Raw genomic sequence first — 19,472 nt, forward strand, 5'->3', positions numbered from 1 at the left:
CTTGTGTAGCCATGATCATAAATTACACTGCATTCTTCTGGTCTCTATGGACCAAGGGAGACTGCAGAAAGTTTGTATTTAAATACATTATCTCGTCCCAGTTCATCATGCATTATTCAATAATGTATATGTACTCATGTCCATACGCTGAAGGAAGCCATAAATATTTAAAAGTGCACATTCGGCACGCTCTAAAGTCACTAGATACTCCCAAATTTTTCTTATTGCCCATGCAAAAGCCTGCTGTCTTGCTGTTATTAGACCATTATGAGAAACAGCAGGAGGTTCTTCTTATAAACTCAATTATAAACAAAAAGATCTTTCACTATGGTTATACAATCCTCACAAAGAGAGCAAACCTTCACCCCTACTACTGGCAACAGATTATTATCCCACAAATCTGGAAATAATGTTGGGATGTTGGGATGCGGACGGTATCATTGATTCTCTGTGGGTTTGATCACACGAGCATATAAATAGGATGAATGCAACTTGATAAGAAAAAGGGGCTGCACTCGGAGCAATGAGGCAGAGCAGATCTGACTTTATTTTTCACAGTTGTATTCAGCATGAGAAAAAAATTGTAGCATGTTGGGAAACTGTAAATAGTCCTGTAGCTGATGAGTAAAAAAACCCCAAAAAAACAGATTGCGTAGGGACAGCACACGGATGACAAGTGAGAAAAAAAATCATCTAACTTTTCTGGATGAGAAGGGAACAGATTTTTTTATATGCTCATGTGACCTCCAGCCTATAGGTAATCCTTTGTGTTATCATAGAGTAGAACATTCAGTGTGATACCTTCAAATAGCAACAGTCGCTACAGTAGAAGTGAGGACTCGCACACTGCCGTATTTCTGGACCGAGTGCAATCCGACATTTAATCACATCTGAACCAATTTTATTCTCTGGGGCCAAACAAATGTCCAATTTTTATCTTGGATCGAGGCAGTCCAAGAAAAAAAATCGCAGCATGTCCTAGTTGTCTTACGTGGCCAAGTGTGATCCGATAATCGAATCCAAAGAGTCACTGGAAAACATCGGACTGCACTTAGATGACATCTGAGTGCAGTCCAATCTTTACGGATTGACACAAGTAAGAAGAAGGACACTTATTTCTGGATTTCCTCTTCATCCGAGAAAATTGGATCACACTATGCTGACACTCTCATCAGAGCGTGACTTGCATAATCATCTCGATTCTCTTGGATGAGAGAATATACGGCCATCTTACCCTATCCAAAAAGTAAGTCTGGAGTGTGAAGGTGACTTTGATGGCAACACATATCTTGAAGCCAAAGATTGCTTTGTGTATCTATACTGCAGCATAATGCAGGCTCATGGGGATATGCTTAACCCCTGGCGTGCAACCATGACATACAAGCCACAAAACTGCCAACTGGCTTTGACTTTTTGCAAATTGCTTGTTGCGGTTGCAGTACACTAGAGGTCAGAACCCCACCTCATTCACCTGCATTGTGCTGAGATGTACCAGTTACACAGTGTGGTCTATGGACGTGCGACCTCTGTTACAGCCAAAGTTGCCTCTAGTCACAGCCTAAAAAGCTGAAGTTGCAGAAAGTTCTTTATACAGTAGTTTCCAGTGTAAACTCCATCAAGGGCCAATTATTCTTAGTGTGCTCAGCATAACTCCAGCTAATCAGGAATATATGCCTGATAACTAGCAGGGGGGAGATGGAGCCGCATAAATATATAATGAAATGACACATAACACAATGCTGCAAATTAGCCAAGAAAAAAGTAACAGTAATAAAACGCAGAATACTAATTAGCTCGACAACATGATATTTATAGCACCAATGAAGACATACAGTACTTTAAAGTTTGTTTGGGGATTATATTTTTTATTTTTTGCTCTAACCTCTTTGTTATTGTCTCTGCTACTTTGTAATACAATCAGTGTCTGAGGTACGAAGGGCCCACCAGGGAATCTATTTGCTAGGGATTATTTCACAGCATAAATGAAAGTATATTGTTTGTAATGCAATCCATTTGTATTCTGAGTTCGCTGTATAATAAAACCTACGGATGTTTGAGGAATATTTTTAGAACATGAACAGAAAATAAAGTGATTTTGCTAAACATCAAGCATGCCAAGAACCTGATGATCGGTAAGTCATTGGGCAATCTGGATGGGCAGTCCAAGCTTAATAATAACTGTGCCAAAGAACCTAAGTTTAAAACATTTGATGTATGGTCATTGAGAAGGTTTGTAAGAGCTGTAATCCATACCTTCAGGGGAAGAACTTCTTTGTTAATTCCAAAGAAGTATGCCATGGCTTGCGTCCATGAGCAGAGTCCGGCCACATTTCCACAGACTTTTTTGGCAGAGTCAAAGTTATAGTCTTCCATATCCAAGTATGGCTGTAAAAGTTCTACCATCTCCTCGGTGATCGTGTCCTGCAAATGTACAATTAAAGAAAACAGTTATAGATACAGGAAAAAAAAACATAGCCATGCATATGAGGGCTAAACAGCTTGATTTTAGATAAGAGCAAAAAAGTTATAAATACAGACAATTTATCAGCCATTGAAGGTCAACTCTACAAATCTTATTGCCATCTATACTACATAAAATTATTTCCTCTTTCTTCCTAATTGCATTTTGGTATGAAATTCAATATTTCCAATAATCTGATTGCCCAATCAATCCTCCTGAAAAGCTGACCCAGGCAAAGATTGGATCCAATACTAATTCAAGCAGCAGAACATTTTGATGGTTTCTCCAAACATACAATGCTAAGAAACAGTAAGCTATGCATCATCAAGTTAAAAATTCAAATGGCTTCCATTTTTTATTTGATCACATAAATTAGTATTTGGCAGAAAATCTTTAAAACTGCTATATGCTTGATTTTGGGGTTGCTCCCCATTTAATATCTGCTTTCTTGTAGCCCTTTATTTCCATTTTCAATTGAATTTAGTGATGAGTGCAGTACCACGATCGGGTGCTCAGTCCTCGTAATGAGCAGTTGGATGCTTGGTTGGGCGCAACTCGAGCACCTGAGCCTAATGAAAATCAATTGGGAAACTTGAACATTTTCCCTAGAAATCTTCCGGAAAAATGTACAATTCCACATTTGACTTCAGGCTCTCGAGTCGCGCCCATCCGAGCATCCACCTGCTTGTTACGAGTATCGAGCACCCGTGCATGGTATTGCTTGCTCATCACTAATATTTCATCCATCATTCTATATGTGTGTTCCTCAGTCCTGGCCCTCAAGATCCCATAACTCCTTTTCTTGATAACCTTTTTATTTAATACAAAGGAAATTCTTAGATACCTAAAACAGATCATGATTTAAGTATTTTCTCAACCTAATAACTGATGAGGAGAAACGCTGTTCTAAAGTAACCTACTTACATTATTTCAAATCTAATGAGCTTTCTGCAGACATTGCAGTGAGTTGCAGGTTGTGTTGCAGCTAAGGGAAAAGCAACTGTATTTAACTATTCTGATATAGCGAGTGAAAGCTTGGGATTGATTTGATTTTGAAAGCTTGGGATAGTATTATGGAACTGTAGGACAGTGAGGCAGCTAGCTGGGTGACCGAAGGCAGGGTAGAGGTTAGAGTGCCAGGAAGACTAGTCATGATTTGGAAAACCCGTAACAAGTTTGCTAAGTTGGCAAAAGAGGGAAGTATCAGCACAGGAATAACACTGCTGCAGCAAGACATGTCCTCTGAAAGCCAGAGGAGTGTCTGCTCAAGTAAGGGGGGAAATAGGAGTGTAGAGCAGGTCAGACAGGTGCTAGCAGTAAAGGACTCCATTATTAGGGAAACCGATAGGGCATATTGCCACAAAATCAGGGATTTCCGAACGGTGTGTTGACTTACTGGCGCTCAAGATCATCTTTAAAGATCTTCCACCTACCTCTAACTTTGTCATTGTTGCCGATGTGCACCATTACCACTGGGTCCTTAGCAGCCGATTTCCGGAAATTATGCTGTAAGCCAAACCTAAAGCAAAGACCTTAAAGGTAGTACTGCCTGTACCATATGCCACACCAGAGATAAGTGAGCTTAATGGGTGGCTCAGAAATTCGTCTAGAAAAGAGGATTGGGGTTTTTAGGGAGAACTGGACTGACTTCTTTGTTGGCTACAGGCTTTATGCTAGAGATGGGCTGCACCTCAATGGGGAGGGTGCAGCTGTGCTGGGGTTAAATGGCTAGAAGGTTAGAGGAATGTTTACAGTTATTGCCCTCCCCCAGTCCCCATTTTATAGGAGGAGAAGATCATGCTACTTTCTGCACTGGCACAAGTAACAAAATTTGGTTTAGCATGGGGGAGGGGTTAGGACAGTCAATGCACTATGTAATTGCTCTGTACCTCAATTCCTGCTTAAAGTGCTTGTACACTAATGCCAGAAACCTCAATGAGAAAATGGAGGAATTAGAATTATTATTGGAAAAAAAACTACGATATGGTGGGGATAACGGATACTTGTCTGGACGAGAGCTATGACAAACCTGCTAATTTACAAGGCTATAACTTGTTCAGAAATGGCCATTCAGGTAAGCAAGAAGGGTTGTTTATATGTAAAATCATCTCTAAATCCTATCCTATGTGATAATATACATGAGGATAATGAAAATGAAGATTCTCTGTGGGTGGAGATAATGGGAGGGAGAAAGAATAGCACAATTCTGATAGGGGTTTATTATAAGATTCAAATACAATAGAAGAGGCAAAAAATACCTTCAGAAAGCAAATAGATGTGGCAGCAAAACATGGAGAAGTTATTATGGGGTACTTCAACTACCCAGAAATAAGCTGGGGTGCAGAAACAAGCAACAGAAACAGGTTTTGACAACATTGAAAGACAATTACTTTTCACAACTAGTTCAGTACCCAACAAGAAGGGGGCACTGCTAGGCCTAATATTAACCAATAGGCAGGACCGCATATCAAATACACGGGTTGGGGGTGACTTGGGTTATAGGATCACAAAATAATAAGCTTCCATGTGTCCTTTAACAAGGTTTATAGTAGAGGGGCTAGAAGGACACTAAGCTTCAGAAAGGCAAATTTCCAACAGCTAAATGATGATCTTATACTGTGACAATATCCTGAGAAATAAAAGTACACAAAGCAAATGAGGCACTAGTATAATCACCCTAAATAGGACCTGTTCACATTATATACCTTAGGGAATAAAAAATATAGAAACAGGAGGAAACCACTATGGCTAAATAGAGCTGTAAGGGGCACAATAAAAAAAAACAAAAGAAAGCATTTAGAAAATGAAAGCAAAAGGGTAGTGAGAAGTAGAGTTGAGCGCGGTTCGTGGTTCGAGGTTCTCCAGTTCGCTGCTCGAGTGATCTTGGGGGCTGTTCTAGATAGAACTAGAACTCGAGCTTTTTGCTAAAGCTCGATAGTTCTAGATACGTTCGAGAAGGGTTCTAGCAGCAAAAAGACCAGCTAATTACTAGCTGGCTTTCCGCTGTAATAGTGTAAGTCACTCTGTGACTCACACTATTATGAAATTTCAGTGTATAGTGTGCGGGAACAGCGCATTCCGATCACTGCTGTATGGATAATGGCGATCGCCATTTTTTTTTTTTTTCCTTGTCTTCCTTCCCTAAGCGCACGCGTGTAGTCGGGCGGGCCAGCATGTCAGCCAATCCCAGACACACACACAGCTAAGTGGACTTTTAGCCAGAGAAGCAACGGCATGTGTGATAGGATGTCCATGTCACATGTCCCTGCATTATAAAACCGGACATTTTCCTCCAGCACGCCATTATCTGCCTTCTGCGTCCTTGGTGTCAGTCATCACTGGCGCAGCTCCTATCGCCGATACTGCTGTGTACGCTCCATACACAGCGCTGTACAGCATAGGGATAGCACTTTCTATCAGTCCTTTTAAGGGCTCATACTGGCAGGGTCAGAGCCATAGGTGACAGGTCCGTGAAAACAGAGTTTAACAGCTACACAAGATGACAGCGTCAAAGTAGCTAAGGTCAGGGATTTCCTCGCTGCATTTCCCCATTAGGAGGGATAGAAAGGCAGGCTTCCTTTCCTCTACCCAGAGACCCACAACCCTGCCACTGTACCCTCCTACCCTTTGCTAGTATAATGGCTTAGTAACAATGAGTTTGAGTGTGCAAACACTGAGTGAACTTAGTGGCATCCTAAACGTGGCTGTTGGACTTCTGTATTGTCCCACAAGTGCAAAGATATTTGCAGCACCTCTGCCTGCATTGCACACTCAAACTCATTGTTACTAAGCCATTATACTAGCAAACACTGCTGCCAGTTTAAGGGCCGTAGTTGCATTGTCAGTGATTATTAACAGCAGAATAAACAACAATAATTAAGCTAGACCACCGCTGCAATCTACACCACCTCTCAATTTTTACTACCACATTTTAAGTGCACAATCTTGTAGCAATCAAAATGAGTGGCAAAATGACAGATGCTGGTGGAAAGGGTAAGAGGCGTGTTGGAAAAAGAAAAAAAGGGTTTGTCCGTGGGGAAGGTGGCAAAGCTCCATTAACATCTGCTGAAGATAGACCATCTTCCAGCAAAAGTAAGATGTCTACTACTTACCGTGGACAATCCGATGTGCTCCCTTTTTTACAGACACGGACAACTGGAACAAAGGTAGATGATGGCCAAAAAAGGAAAATGCTTGAATGGATCTCAAGTGGTCCAACAAGTGCCCTCTCCGCCACCTCAACTACCGCATCCAAAAAACACCAGTCCTCTGAGTTGTCATCCCAATCAAACTTGCTTTCTCCCAGCTCTGAAGTCTCCATCCACCCTGCACAGTATGGTGGAACTGAGATGGCTGAGTCTGCAGAGCTGTTCAGTCACACTATAGCCTGGGAATCAGAGGTCTGCTCCCGAGCTACAGTGAGTACAGACCAGGAAATGGTCTGCAGTGATGCCCAGAACCTTTGTGACTCTGATTCAGGCCATGAGGACCAAGTTTCTGAGCATAATGTTGACCCTTTTTCACCAACTGTAACACCTGTTGTTTTAGACAATGAGGAACATACTGATGACGATGAGACGCAGATACCAGATTGGGATGACAACTTAAATATTCGGTCAGGGCAAGAAGGAAGAGGCTCGGTCTGAGGGTGAGGGGAGTGCAAACACAACAATTGATGAGGAAGTTCTAGATCCCACCTACTGTCAACCCACAGTCAGGCACTCGAGGAGGTCAACAGAGGTGGTGGAGGAGGATGCAACTGATGACGAAGTTACCTTGCGCCTTCCTGGACAGAGTCGGAGTACTGGTAGCACGTCTACAACTGCATCCTCAGCCACCACTTTGCCTCTGAGCACTAGTCGGGGTGGATCAACAGGTCGCATGCCCTCTAAGCCTTGCCTAGCCTGGTCCTTTTTTGACATAGCAAAAGATCGCCCAAATTATGTGATCTGTAAAATTTGTCATGATTCTGTTAGTAGAGGTCAAAACCTCAGCAGTTTGACAACTTCTTCCATGAATCGTCACATGAATAAATATCATATGTCCCGGTGGGAAGCTCACTGTGCTGCAATGCGGCCTAGCGGAGCGAAGCATCCACCGCCTGCCCCTTCTAGTGCATCCGCGCGCTCTTCATCTTCTAGGACTGTGGGGACAGCTGTCACACCTGGTTTTCCACGCACAACTTCCACCACTGTAACCGCAACAGGCAGTTTGCTTGGTAGGTCGTCAGTTGTTTGGAAGGGGAAACAAGTGCGTGTGTACAGCTCTCTCAGACATCGATAGCACCAACGTTGGATGTAGGCAACATCATGTCTACGCCTGCACTTTCCTCACAAAGCTGCATTTTTCCAGGGACACCCTACTCAACACCGTCTACACACAGCAGCCAGATCTCTGTCCCTCAGATGTGGACAAATAAAAGGCCATTTCCTGCGACCCATGACAAAGCTAAGAGGTTGACTTTATCCCTCTGTAAGCTCTTGGCTACCGAAATGCTGCCTTTCCGCCTGGTGGACACACAGGATTTTAGAGACCTTATGTCTGTCGCTGTGCCCCAGTACCAGATGCCCAGTCGCCACTACTTCTCTAAGAAAGGTGTGCCCGCGCTACACCAGCATGTCGCACACAACATCACCGCTTCCTTGAGAAACTCTGTGTGTCAACGGGTGCATTTCACCACCGATACTTGGACCAGTAAGCATGGACAGGGACGTTACATGTCGCTGACTGGGCACTGGGTAACTATGGTGATAGATGGTGAAGGGTCTGCTGCACAAGTCTTGCCGTCCCCACAACTTGTGTGTCAATCCTCTGTCTGTCCAAGTTCCGCCACTGCTTCTGCCTCCTCCACCTCATCTGGGTCCTTCACCTCCGCCCCAAGCCTGCCTGGTCAGGCCACCAGCGTTCTCACTGCGCAGAAGGAATCATGCACCCCTCATTACTATGCTGGCAGCAGAGCGCAATGGCATCAGGCGGTCTTTAGCTTGACATGTCTTGGGAATAAGAGTCACACAGCGGCTGAGTTGTGGGCAGCTCTGGAGACTGAGCTTGGTAAATGGTTGTCTCCACTCAACCTGCAGCCTGGTAAGGCCGTGTGCGACAATGCTGCAAACCTGGGTGCGGCCCTTCGCCTGGGCAAGGTGACACACGTGCCTTGTATGGCTCACGTGTTGAACCTTGTTGTCCAGCAATTTTTAACACACTATCCCGGCCTAGATGGCCTTCTGACCAGGGCACGAAAACTGTCTGCTCACTTCCGCCGTTCAACCGCCGCAGCTGAGCGACTTGCATCGCTCCAGAAGTCTGCCGGTTCATCGCCTGAAATGCGATGTGCCGACACGCTGGAATTCGACTCTCCACAGCACCGCCGAGCCCTGGTGCAATACGTCATGACGTATAGCCTGGGCCAACGAGATGCAGAGGTGGGGAAGATCACCCTGATGGAGTGGTCTCAGATCAAGGACCTATGCACCCTTCTGCACAGTTTCGACATGGCGACGAATATGTTTAGCGCTGACAATGCCATTATCAGCATGACAATTCCAGTCATTTACATGCTGGAGCACACGCTAAACACTATTCGGAGTCAGGGGGTGGGACAACAGGAAGGGGAGGAACTACAGGAGGATTCATATGCGCAAGGGACAACAACATCACCAAGGTCCAGACGTTCATCATCACCAACGCGGCAGGCATGGGACCATGGGGGACAGGGATCAACAAGGGCGCATGGTAGCAGCCGAAATGTTGAGGAAGGTGCAGGAGAACATGAAGAAATGGATGACGAACTGTCCATGGACATGGAAGACTCAGCGGATGAGGGAGACCTTGGTCAAATTTCAGTTGAAAGAGGTTGGGGGGAGATGTCAGAGGAAGAAAGAACGGTTAGCACCTCTATGCCACAAACACAGCGTGGACTTGGTCCGCATGGCTGCGCAAGACACATCAGCGCCTTCTTGCTGCACTACCTCCAACATGACCCTCGTATTGTCAAAATTAGAAGTGATGATGACTACTGGCTTGCCACACTATTAGATCCCCGGTACAAGTCCAAATTTTGTGACATAATTCCAGCCATAGAAAGGGACGCACGTATGCAGGAGTATCAGCAGAAGCTGTTACTCGATCTTAGCTCGGCTTTTCCACCAAACAACTGTGCAGGTGCAGGAAGTGAATCTCCCAGTTGTAACTTGACAAACATGGGACGGTCTCGTCGTCTTCAACAGTCTACTCATACCAGTGGCACCGTATCTGGTGCTGGTAACAGCAATTTTATGGAATCTTTTCATCATTTTTTTAGACCGTCCTTTGCAAGGCCACCAGAGACAACAAGTCTGACACATAGTCAACGGCTGGAGAGGATGATACAGGAGTATCTCCAAATGAACATTGATGCCATGACTTTGCAAATGGAGCCTTGCTCATTTTGGGCTTCAAATCTTAAAAAATGGCCAGAGCTCTCCAGTTACGCCTTGGAGATTTTGTCGTGTCCAGCTGCCAGCGTTGTCTCTGAACGTGTCTTCAGTGCTGCTGGGTGTGTGCTGACAGATAAGCGCACGCGTCTGTCCAGTGACAATGTGGACAGACTAACGTTCATCAAAATGAACAAGTCATGGATCCACAAGGAATTTACTACCCCTGTGTCATCCTGGGGAGAGTAAATGCTTGTGGATTTGGAATGTGCTTGATGCAAATCAAAACATCCTGTTTGCAACTAGGGCACAAGTGCTGCCACTGATGGGGTGTCTGTGTGGCCCAATTTTTTAAAAAAAAGGGAGACTCCGCTTGGAGTAACCCTTGCTTGCTGTGTTTTTTAAAAGGAGCCAAGATGAACAGAGCTGGGATCAGGAAAGACTTAGCTACCTACCCCGGTGTCATCCTGGGGACGGTTAAGGATGGCGTATTTTTGAATGTGCTTGATGCAAATCTAGCTGTGAAGTGTACAACTGGGGCACAAGTGCTGCCACTGAAGGGGTGAGTGTCTGTGTGGCCCAATTTTTGGAAAAAAGGGAGACTCCGCTTGGAGTAACCCTTGCTTGCTGTGTTTTTTAAAAGGAGCCAAGATGAACAAGTCATGGTTCAGCAAAGACTTTGCTACCTACCCCGGTGTCCTCCTGGGGACGGTTAAGTATGACGTATTTTTGAATGTGCTTGATGCAAATCTAGCTGTGAAGTGTACAACTAGGGCACAAGTGCTGCCACTGAAGGGGTTAGTGTCTGTGTGGCCCAATTTTTGGAAAAAAGGGAGACTCCGCTTGGAGTAACCCTTGCTTACATTGTTTTTAAAAATGATCCAAGATGAACAGAGGTGGGATCAGGAAAGACTTTGCTACCTACCCCGGGGTCATCCTGGGGACGGTTAAGTATGGCATATTTTTGAATGTGCTTGATGCAAATCTAGCTGTGAAGTGTACAACTGGGGCACAAGTGCTGCCACTGAAGTGATGGGTGTGTGTGTGGCCCAATTTTTGGAAAAAAGGGAGACTCCGCTTGGAGTCACCTTGCGGTGTTTTACATGATTTTAGAAGGGCGTGCCATGCCTATATCTGTGTCTCCTCCTCTTTTTCCTTGTCCAGCTCTTTTGTTTTCGCATGAGTATATGTCCTTGTCACTTTCCCATGTGTTTGTGTTGTGTTGTGAGTTGTTTGTCACCTTTTGGACACCTTTGAGGGTGTTTTCTAGGTGTTTTTATGTGTTTGTGAATGCCTGCCATTGTTTCCTATGCAGTTCGAGTTCGGTTCGTCGAACGTTCGACGAACCGAACTCGATCGGGACCTCCGTTCGACGAACCGAACTCGAGCCGAACCACGACCGGTTCGCTCATCTCTAGTGAGAAGGCATTAACCCCTGCATAACATTTGACAATTTTAATGGTCGAATATGGGTTCAGGACCAATGACAAACTTACGCCATGGCAATTAAGCTGCCACAGGAGCTGTGCCTGCATGAGCACCACTAGGTGCTCGCATAGGTGATAGCCGAGCTCCGGCTGTCACAGCCAGGGACAGACTCGACACCGCCCCTGGCTGTTTAACACCCTAAATGCCCCAATGAATAGTGATCACAGAATTTAGGGAGGCTGGGAGAAAAAGGGAGACAAGATCACAGGGGCCTAATCGTTGCGCTTGGCATCTCTAGGTCAAATGACGACCTCTTGGCTAGCTGGCTATGGTGGCTATGGTTAGTGTAACCCTGATAACTATACTGTATTTCAATGCTTGTGCATGGCAATACATTATACAGCAATTGGAGTAATAAAAGTTATTGTCCCACATAAGGATTAAGTAAAAAATTGAAAAAAATTGAAGAAAAAAAAAGGAAAAAAATACATTTAAAAAAAAAATTACCAAAAAATATATATAGTTTTGTAAAAACAAAAATAAACAAAAAAGGTGGCAAAAACTGTCTTTTCCTCATACAACCGACAAAAACATGGAATAAAATGTGTTAAAGTCATATGAAAATAAAAATGGTATTGCTGAAAACATCATCTTGTCCCACTAAAAAAAGATGCCATACTGCTCTATCAGCAAAAAATACCCCCAAAACTATAGCTCTCAGAATACAGCAATGCAAAAACATTTTTTTTTCCTATAAAATTGTTTTTAGTGTGTTAATTCAGCAAAACATAAAAAAATAAATTATAAATGTAGCATAGCTGTATTTGTACTGACCAGAAGAATAAAGCTGTCTTATTAATTTTACGACATGGTGAATAGCATAAAAAAAGAAAAACAAAAACTCCTGAATTGCTGTTTCTTCTTGATTGAAAGTGATAAAAAAAAAAAATTATGTGACCGCAAATGGTATCAATAAAAACTCCAACTCAATCCCAACAAACAAGCCTTCATATGACTCTGATTGCAGAAAAATAAAAAAAATATAGCCTTCAAAATTCAGTGATGCAAAAAACCTTTATTTTTGTAAAAAAAACAAAAAAAACCAAAAATATAATAGTAGCCAAACTTACAAAAAAGCTATAAAAATCTGATATCGCTGTAATCGTACTGACCTGAGGAATAAAGCTGAGTTATCACTAATATCACAAGGTAAACTGCAAAAAAATATACAAAAAAGGCAATTCATCAACTGCTGTTGATTTGTTTATTCTGTCTTTCAAAGATCACAGTAAGGCACTGCTCACATTTATCCTGCTCTCTACACTAATTACTTACATCAGGGTTTACATGTATATTTCTGAAAAATGTGATTCAGACACAATTCTCAATGGAAAATTCATGGCAATAAGGTAGAGATAAGGTAGAGGGAGTGCAGTCAGCAACAGTTTTGTGCACATGTAAAAAGACAAACGTTCCCGAACAGAGGCCAAACTAAGTTCCATTGGGGGTTTCACCTGAATTACGTATTTCGGACATGTAGATGTTCTGAACCACAAGTTGCTACCGATAGCATTCAACTCAATCCAGAAAAAAAAACAAGTCCCCAATTAGGTCCATCATATGTTAATGAAAATATAGGTCTTCTACATTACTGGTAGCACAATGGTTCTGGAAAAGCGATATGGCTCCCACCAAAAAGAAAACTAGCAAAATCTGCACTCCCAAATCCAAATGCCACTCTCCCAATTAAGCACCACAATGTGCCTAAACCACAGTTAATGCCCACACGTTTGGCATTGTTGAGAGCCTGCTCAATTTAAAGGGTGTCTCTCTAGAAGCACATGCTGGGCACAATAAATAGACACTACAATGTACTTGGCATTACAGGGGTGTATTTGCAATGTTTAATTCTGGAACATTGACTGTAGAGACAAAATCATCACTACACCCAAAAGATGAATTCCCAGAAAGGTGTAATTTCTAAAATGAGGGAGTTTCTGCTGCTCTGGTACTTAGAGGCTCTGCAAATGGAGACGGCAAACTATTGTAGGAAAATCAGTACTGCAAAAGTCAAATAGCGCTGATTCCCTCCTGATCCCTGCATGTGGCTCTAAACAGTACTGTACAGTCACATGTGGGGTATTGTCATATTCAAGAGAAATTGTGTAACATATTATGGGCCTGTTTTTACCTATTCATCTTCTGACAATTGGAAACAACATTTTAGCAGTAAAAATGTATTTTTTCTTCACACTCAATAGTATAAAATTTTGTGACATCGGTGGTGTCCATATGCTCATTGCACCTCTTACTGAATTCTTTGAGGGGTGTGTTATGTAAAATGGGGGTCTGCTTTTCTGGCATCTCAGGGGCTCTGCAATGTGCCACGGCAACACAAACCATTCTAACTAAATCTGAAATGCAATATGGTGCTCCTTCCATTCTATGCATTGCATGGTGCCTTAAACATAGTTTTTGACCTTATATGAGGTATTTGCAAACTCAGGAGTAATTGTGTAAAAGAAAAAAAAAATACAAAATTTTATGGTTTATTTTCGCCTATTACCCTTTTTGAAAATTAAAAATTTGGGGCCAGAGCAACATTTTAGTGAAAAAAAGTTTATTTTTCCATTTTCACAGCCTAATATTATACAATTCTGTGACTCACCTGAGGGTTAAAATTGTTCACTGTAACCCTATATGAATTCCTTGAGAGCTGCAGTTTCCACCTGTTGGAGATTACTGCTATTTTGGCATGTCAGGGGATCTTCAAATGTGATATGACATCCACAATCTATTCCAGGCAAAATGTTGCTTTAGGCAGGGGCCACACGGGGATCTACTGCGATCCTCACATGACACGCGACTCACGCTAGCAGCACAGCAGGAGCCGAGTGTCATGTGAGTGTCCCTGCAATTGAGGTCCGATCAAGTGATCGGACCTCAGCTGCGGCGGACGGGCCGGCACTGAGGAAGAGTGGGCCGACTCTGCGGAGGGGCGGGCAGGCGCTGCGGAGGGGATGGAGGGATTTATCTCCCTCTCTGCTCTGTAGCCGGCTATTGCCATTCTCGCCCAGGACTCGCGGTACACCGCTGTACTGCGAGTGCAGTGCGATTTTTCTCTCGCCCCATAGACTTGAATGGGTGTGAGAGAAACAAGACTAGCATTACAATCGCAGCATGCTGCGATTGTTTTCTCGGTCTGATTAGGGCTGAGAAAATTATTGCTCGTGGGTGCTGCGATATAGGCTAATATTGGTCCAAGTGGAATGCAATGTTTTATAGTACAGCGATCATAGAGAAGGTACTGGACCGAAGAGCAGCGACACCCATAAGACCAGACCACCCCCTAGGTAAGTATAATAAGAGTGTTTTTGCTGTATATAAGAGCCCAGGCTGCTCTGTATAACATATTTCTAAAATGCTGTATATAAGAGCCGACTGGTGGTGGCCGCAGCTTATAGGGGACAAATCTGGTGACAGGTTCCGTTTAAGGGAATAGATGAACTGCAATACCAAAACAGGTTATTAAACTTGGGGTTATTCAGTTTGGAAAAACAAAGATTTAGGGGGATGTTATTACAACGTACAACTATATTAGGGAACAATACAGAGAACTTTCTTATGATCTTTACAGTTAAGTCTGCCACAGGAACAAGGGGACATCTTATACAACTAGAGGAAAGAATGATTAATTAATTAATTGAAGCAAATTCTTTACTGTAAGACAGTGGAGCTATGGAACGCTCTGCCACATGATGTTGTAATGGTTTATTCACTGCTAAAATTTAAGCGAGGCCTGGATGCGTTACTAGAGAAATATAATATTACAGGTTATGGGAGGTAGTCGGATTGCCTTATGTGTAGTCAGAAAGTGGTATCCCCCCCCAGTATGGTGCTATTAGTGTCTTCCCAATGGGGATTAGGCTATAAGTTGAACTTGATGGACTTATGTCTACCATCCACCTTAAAAACTAAAACTAGGAAATTCTAAAAATAAAATCAACTTAAAGAAATTAATCCAATTGTGATTTCTAAATATTTTGACCCTGACACCTTTGAAGAAGGTGTGTTAAACCTAAGCTTAAGGGATTTTGTTTTCAGGATTACAAAAGGAAAAGGTTGCTTCCTTCCATGAACACTTCTACTCCAGTTCTCAGGTTGTGTATGGTAGTGTAATAATTAGATATTGGTTCAGTACAAGTAAATTTGCTGAGTCAAAAGCAACTTTTTGACAAGTGTGGCAGTGTTTTGGTAGGAATCTTTTTCAGATTCATTTTTGCAACAAAATAATAAGGATCCAAGCGAACCATATTTTTGTTTCAGTCAAAACATCAATGGTAACCTACATTTTAATCATTCCTGAAATAATTTTTCTCTATCCTTATAAAATATCTACAAGATCTAATGGCAGATGAGCCAAAAGAAAATTGAATGCAAAATGGTCATCCTGTGTTATGCTATTAAATGCAGAGAATATATGGTGCAAAAACACCTGTACGCTGATGCCTATAGAAAAAAAGTGGGTCAGGAAAAGAACCCATTTCCTTTCCATAAAAGCAAAGAATTAAGGTTGTACATATAATTGTGCAACATACTACAAAAATTAGAGAATTTTTACACCGGACAAATGCAGCATGTGTCCCAACACTTATATGTGAAAATAACGGAGTAGCGGTCAGATAGGAGCGCTAAGGAACAGGAAGACAGGGAGGGGTTTAAAATTACAAACCTTTTATTTAGTTTAAAAACCCTCTAATGGCCACTATGCTTTTCAACAGCTGATTGCTGTCTTCATCAGGTGATCACCAGGAACACCTGATGAAAACACCAATCAGCTGTTGAAACGCGTAGTGGCCATTAGAGGGTTTTTAAACTAAATAAAAGGTTTGTAATTTTAAACCCCTCCCTGTCTTCCTGTTCCCTAGCGCTCCTATCTGACTGCTACTCCGTTATTTTCACATACATTATCCCCTTGAGGGATTAACGGCAGGAGCAGCTCTGGGAGCGGCGAGTTTCTACAACAATTACCAGGACCCACAGTTGCTGTGACACCGGGTTGCTATGACTGCATAGGACCTGTGGTAACGTACTTCTGGGTGCTTGCAGTCACGTGACCAACCCGGAATGACTCGCTCCACTCTGTTCCCTGGGAGTTCAGACAGCTCCAGGCATCAGCGGGACCCCGTGGATCCTTTACTGCAACAACCGGGGTTGTGCACGGGTGCCCAACCATTTGAGGTGAGCAGCCTCCGGGCAATACCATAATCCCCCTCACCACCAGGTGCTACTCAGCGCATCTCCCTCTCTCCTTTGTTACCAACACTTATATGGACCCAATTTTTTTACATTTGTTATAGAATACCCAGATATTACATTCATTTTGGAGTTATCTATAATTTTCATGACTGCTGAAAGAAGAATATAAAGCAAGTATCATAAGGAAATCTTGATGGTTAAACCTTTCGGAACTCTAGTAATGAGTTCAGAAATCCAGCATTGTTCATTAGTTTCAGGGCTTCTCCCCAGGATGGTTTCACACACGGTCGCTCTGGGTCTGCGGTAACTACATCAATCCGTCTTTGGAACAGCAACAAGACACAGTCCATAATTCTCATAATTAAATGGGGGGGTCTTCCCAGTTTCCGAACAGTTGAAATGTCAGCGGGTTTGATGGTCTGAAAAACATTACAGGATTTATTTTCCTTTGAACAATGCGTGTTATATTACTGAAATAGTTACATCCCCATATTAAAACAATTGTGTATACATTATATACATATTTCTCTCTTCTATTCTGATGTATGTCTACATATTCTTACTATTTAGAGTAATTGCTTAAAGGTATTTGCACTTTTACAACCAATATATTTTTCGCTTTTCTTATTGCTTCCATACATCAAAAATTAAAAGTGGCGCAATTTTGCCAATGATCTCGATGTACAATATTTAACGGTATACAGTAGTACTATACACTTTTTGTACAATGACAACTTACCATTTTGGAGGAGATAAAGATTAAGCAATTCAAATTCCTTTCCCAATCTTGCCGAATGTCTGGGGTGTCTGGGGGCAGCTTTCTGCCCTCTATTGTTATTTTACAGAACATGAATGCTCGGCCAAGCCAAGTTTTTAAGTGTATTAATGTGGTGGTGGGTTAGGAGACATAAGTGTTGTCAAAACAATCAACCAACAGATATCCAACTAAAGGTGGACAATTAGAAGCTGTAACGGGAAATATAAGTAACTTACCTGAAGAGCTGCCTCAGCTTCTTCCAAGGCAGGCCTTGCCACTTCCAGCTTTTCTTCAGCTGATGCTTTAGCTATTGCAATTTCATCCACAATGGCCTGCGCTTTGTCCTTCACTTTCTGCACCTGCATCTTTACTTTCTCAGCAGCATGTGCTTTCAGAGTCACTTCCTGCAGAACCTCATCTGCTTTTTTGGATGCCACAGCAAGGTCTTTTTCTTTAACTGCAAGCTCTTTTGACAACTGATTGACAGACACTTCTGCTTCCATCAGTTTAGCCAGACCTATGCAAAAAATAAATGCAAGATAAAAATACTGAACCTTTGATATATGTATAAATATGTGTAAAAATATAGTATATCACAAAAGTGAGTACACCCCTAACATTTTTATAAATATTTTGTGATATCTTTTCATGAGACAACACTGAATATATGACACTTTGAAACCATGTAAAGTAGTCAGTGTCCAACTTGTATAACAGTGTAAATTTAGTGTGCCCTCTAAATAACTCAATATACAGCTATTAACGTCTAAACCACTGGCAACAAAAGTCAGTACATCCCTAAGTGAAAATGACCAAATTTTGCCAATTATTCACTTTCCCTCCTGGTATCATGTGACTCTTCAGTGTTACACCTGCTCCCCATTCACACTGAGACCTTGTGTTAAATTTGGTGTTCTCACTCACACACACTCTCATACTGGTCACTGGAAGTTCAACATTGTACTTCTTGGCAAAGAATTCCCTGAGGGTCTTAAAAAAGAATTGCTGCTCTACATAAAGATGGCCTAGGCTATAAGAAGATTGCCAACACTCTGAAACTGAGCCGCAGCATGGTGGCCAAGCCCATACTTTGGTTTAACAGAACAGGTGCCACTCAGACCAGGCCTCACCAAGATCGACCAAAAAAAGTTAAATGCACATTCTCAGCATCATATCCAGAGGTTGTGTTTTCAAAATAGATGCTTCAGTGATACCAGCTTTGCTGAGGAGGTTAAAGGAGTGCGGCAGTCAGCCTGTCAGTGCTCAGACCATACACCGCACACTATCAAATTGGTCTGCAAGGCTGTCGTCCCAAAAGGAAGCCTTTTCTAAAGATTTTGCACAAGAAAGCCTGCAGTTTGCTGAAGAAAAACAGACCAAGAACATGGATCACTGAAACTATGTCCTGTGGTCTGATGAGACCAAGATAAATGTATTTGGTTCAGATGGTGTCAGCGTGTGTGGCAGCAACCACAGGTTAGGAGTAAAAAGACAAATCTCATCGTTGGGGCTACATGAGTGGTGACCACTGTGGGGAGTAGAGATGAGCGAACCTGTCCCGGTTCGGCTCGAGGCCGGTTCGCCGAACGGGGGTCCCGTTCGAGTTCGGTTCGTCGAACGTTCGACGAACCGAACTCGAACGTATAGGCTAGAATGGGAGGCAATCACAAACACATAAAAATGCATTATAAATGTACACAAACAGTTAATAAACATTGCCATAACACTTACCGGTCCTCGCGATCCCTTCTGCACTCTGTCTCCTGCCGCTATTCCATCCGATGATCGCTGAATCCTCCCGGTGACCTGCACTGCCAGCAGAGATGCAGGACCTATCGTGACGTCAAAATAGCCATGTGACCAGTCACGTGGCTATTATCTCATTGGCTACAGACTGGTCACATGACTATGACACGTCATGTAGGACCTGCGAGTGCATCTCTCCGGTACACGGTGCACATATGTGTATCGCCGTGTACCGGCGACATGCTCTAGCACACGGTCGACTCCCCGTTCCATTAGGGACCGGCTGACACAGCCGGTCATTAACGGAGATCACCGTTGCCATAGCAACGCAGTTAGCGGTGACGTCACCGCTAACCGCGGCTCCGAGAGCACCGTTGCTATGGTAACGCGTCTGTCAGCGTTACCGCTA

General features: G+C 42.9%; 1 protein-coding gene across 1 annotated transcript in view; it reads right to left on the bottom strand.

Moving 5' to 3' along the window:
- Positions 1-19,472, bottom strand: part of LOC142243222 (dynein axonemal heavy chain 5-like) — a 638,472-nt gene that overhangs the window by 173,713 nt on the left and 445,287 nt on the right. Inside the window, exons 58-60 of the mRNA XM_075314893.1 lie at positions 17,554-17,834; positions 16,764-16,979; positions 2,254-2,421 (exon numbers count right to left, since the gene is read on the bottom strand). Coding sequence (XP_075171008.1) covers positions 2,254-2,421; positions 16,764-16,979; positions 17,554-17,834 — 665 coding nt within the window. The remainder of the gene's footprint in view (positions 1-2,253; positions 2,422-16,763; positions 16,980-17,553; positions 17,835-19,472) is intronic.

The sequence above is a fragment of the Anomaloglossus baeobatrachus genome, chromosome 6 (assembly GCF_048569485.1).
Source record: "Anomaloglossus baeobatrachus isolate aAnoBae1 chromosome 6, aAnoBae1.hap1, whole genome shotgun sequence".
Lineage (NCBI taxonomy): Eukaryota > Metazoa > Chordata > Amphibia > Anura > Aromobatidae > Anomaloglossus > Anomaloglossus baeobatrachus.